Here is a 3201-nt window from a genome sequence, read left to right as displayed (position 1 = left end):
GTGAGGAATTATGATCCTTTGGAGAACTCTAGGTAAGAGTTTAAAACCCGCCGCGTTAGCTCTGGTTGCGCAGCTCAATGTGAACCGCAGGAATAAGTTGTAGCGAATTCAGAGGTGCGCATTGTGGAGCGGTGAGAATGATTTATCTTTGTGAATGAACAACTATCTGCGGCGTTTACATCTCAACACGCTGCATCTGTCTGTGTCTGTCTTCCCTGTAAAGTTCATGTCTGTGGTCCCGGTTGGCCGGAGCGTTTGTGGATAACGAGCAGCGCTAACCTGATCGTGCAGGTTCAGCCCGGTGAGGAGCTTTAACGCTCTCCTCGGAGTCACGCATCACGCTGATTTTATATTATTTTATTATTATTTTTAGTATTATTTTTCCAGTTACACAATGCATCAAACCATATCAAATGCGTTGTCTACTTACAGTTAATGCGTGCGGCCGCACAAAGATCTGAGAAACTCGTGACCGTCGGACACGGTCGAGTCCCATAAATTCGACCAACCAGAATAGTTTCTGTGACAATTAAAACTCAACAGACACGAAATGGAACAACTACTAAAGCCAAATCTCCCGTTTGTTGCGCATCTCTGCGCAGTGCAGCGGATTTACTCGTCATGCAGGGCCGGTCCAAGGCTGCATGAGGCCTTGCAGACTTTGACTTAGGGGCCCCTCCAGCTGCTAAAATCATCAGCAGCTCTAACAGCTTCTGTGTTAGATTTAGTGAAATATGGGAGAAGGGAGTAGTTTAATTGGCCAGCTTAAAAAGCAATAAGTTATAATCGCAGTTTACTAATTTGTATTTGTAAATTCAACGATTAAACTCGCAGCATCAGATTGTTGCTATGGTAACAAAACAATCTGAATATTGTTCTTTGAACTTTTACAAAGTAAACTTGCCAGCTCCTTAAAATGTTGCATTTAAATGTTAAACAATTTAAAATCTTTTAATCTATATATGCTGAAATTGAATCAAATTTAACAGCATTGATCATCTCAATAAACAAGTGTTACATTCATGTATCTGTGGTCTGTTTTAAAATATTAGCATTTACGAGGCCCCTGAAGTTCTTGGGGGCCTGATGGAGCTGCTGACTTAATTTGGATTAAACAGAAGTGCAAATTTGTTGTTTTTAGACTAGTTGCAGGTTTAAATAGCATTTCACTGGAGATCTTTTCCTGTAACACATAATTACACAGTAATACTTTAATATTTCCTGTCAACTTAACATCTTTTAATACAAAAACACGGTGGACCACCTCGACGCCCCGACCACCGGGCTTAGCAAGTTTTCTGAGGGAAACCCTGAAAGTATACAAAGTTTCCAAGAAACTAAATAGTGGCTTTGATTATCTTTGAGCTTCATTCCATTTTAATTCTACAATTTGAGTTGTACTTTCTGAAGTTACTGACCAAAATATTGAATATTTTCATCATCTTAAACATTTTTGGAATGTACTTTGTAGATGACAGGACTTTATGCCATCACATTCAGAGATGGAATAAAATTAGACATAATGTGACATCACAGAAAGAGTTATAGTTACACAGTATGACGCTGAATTTCACACCATTTCACACAATATTCAGAATGGAAACGCATCCAAAGCAACACTCATACTATGAAGTATAACACTGAATTGCTCAACCTTCATCCTGTTACACATGCACACTATTCATAATGAAATTACATTATAAGTCACACACGACAGGATTTGATGTTCCACAAAATCTCCTTCAGTTCGTCGTGTTTTGATCGGTATGGTGTCACACATGGGAAGAGAGGAAACTGGACTTTGTGTCCTCATTATGTTGGGGTTGATTACAAGTTACAGAAATGAAAAGTCCAAACATTGTTTGTTTTTTACTTGGTTATTGAAGAACTGTGAAGAATTTCTTTAGTTTTTTTATGTAAACACTTTATTATCAAATCACAACCTGATTTATCCACCGTTGAACTCTGATTTCTTAGAATGTTAAAAGAATAAAAGCTTTCATCTCTGCTTCCTTGTGTTTTACAAGCAAGTCACGAAAGATCTGTCTGCAGAAGTCTAACCTCAAAGTCTGGGATTTTCACATTTTAAAAATCCTGGCCGTTCTTCGGCTCGGTGCACAGAGCGGGTCCGTCGGTTTTTCTGGTCTTAGAGATGTTCTGATTAAAAGTCAACCAGCAGAGCCTTTGCTGTCAAACCAACTAATCCCCGGGTTTTCTTTGGTCTTTTGCAGAGTACGCAGAGAGCATCGGAGATGGAAAGAGTGACGAGTTCAAAGAGGCAGAGAGGAAGAGGATCATGGACCTAGCAGACAACTTTTAGTCTTTTATTCTTCATAAAGACACAGAAATCCTTCACCACAACCAAAACACAGTTTTATTTCAGTTGAAACTTTACTGAAACCAAAATAAAAACTTCAAATAATAATCATAATAAAAAATGCTGGTTTGTTTTGATAATGTACAGAAATGAAGTACTTTAAGACTCCCTCTATATTCTTACCTGAATCATTTACTTCCACTCTCCAGGTAAGACAATCCCAGTCCATCTGCTCTAGTAAATAATTTAAAATTTTATTTGGTTAAATTGGTTTGCTGGAACAGAAATCCAACAGGAGATCACAACAGATAAATTAAATCCCATTTAACCCGCTCTGCTCTGTGTGTTTTGGAATTTAACTGTAAACTATTTTCTAATAAAACATTTTGGTATTAAACCCCCTGCCTCGTTTTGTGCAGCTTGTTTCGTTAATGTCACGGTTTACAGACTGAGACGTGCGCGGCGTCCTGATGGCAGTCTGCTGCGCGTAGCAATCTCATTACACCCTCCCCCGTCCCCCTTTGATTACTGTTGCACAGGAAGTGGTGGCATGAGAATCCTCTCCGAAATCCAACCTGCTTGTGCTGATTTTTTTATTTTTTATTTTCCCAGGAACCCACAGATGGATCTCAGCAGTGGAGGTGTTACAGTACAGCTGCATACAAACAAATCCAGTTATTCTCTCTATTTTATGTACCAGATTCTATTAGATCATTCCTATTTTTATGCTTTGAAACAAAAGAAAAATAAATTTAATTAGTTTTTCATTTGAAATCAGTGGAATCAGAATATTTATATAGCTGTGACCCACTTACTTGTTTTACCATCTATTTTTAGTGCCAGAAAGATTGTAGAAGGCCTTTTACTAAATATATAAAGAGGAG

At 38.2% G+C, this 3201-nt stretch overlaps 1 protein-coding gene across 1 annotated transcript in view; it reads left to right on the top strand.

Annotated features, from left to right (window-relative positions):
• ctnnbl1 (catenin, beta like 1) overlaps nucleotides 1-2719 on the top strand; it is a 92353-nt gene extending 89634 nt beyond the window's left edge. Inside the window, exon 16 of the mRNA XM_007577922.2 lies at nucleotides 2232-2719. Within this exon, the coding sequence (XP_007577984.1) occupies nucleotides 2232-2320 (89 nt within the window). The 3' untranslated portion in view covers nucleotides 2321-2719. The remainder of the gene's footprint in view (nucleotides 1-2231) is intronic.
• The last annotated feature ends 482 nt before the right edge of the window (nucleotides 2720-3201 follow it).

This window comes from Poecilia formosa, unplaced genomic scaffold, assembly GCF_000485575.1.
Source record: "Poecilia formosa unplaced genomic scaffold, Poecilia_formosa-5.1.2 Scaffold460, whole genome shotgun sequence".
Classification (NCBI taxonomy): domain Eukaryota; kingdom Metazoa; phylum Chordata; class Actinopteri; order Cyprinodontiformes; family Poeciliidae; genus Poecilia; species Poecilia formosa.
This window is presented reverse-complemented; position numbering and strand designations above follow the sequence as displayed.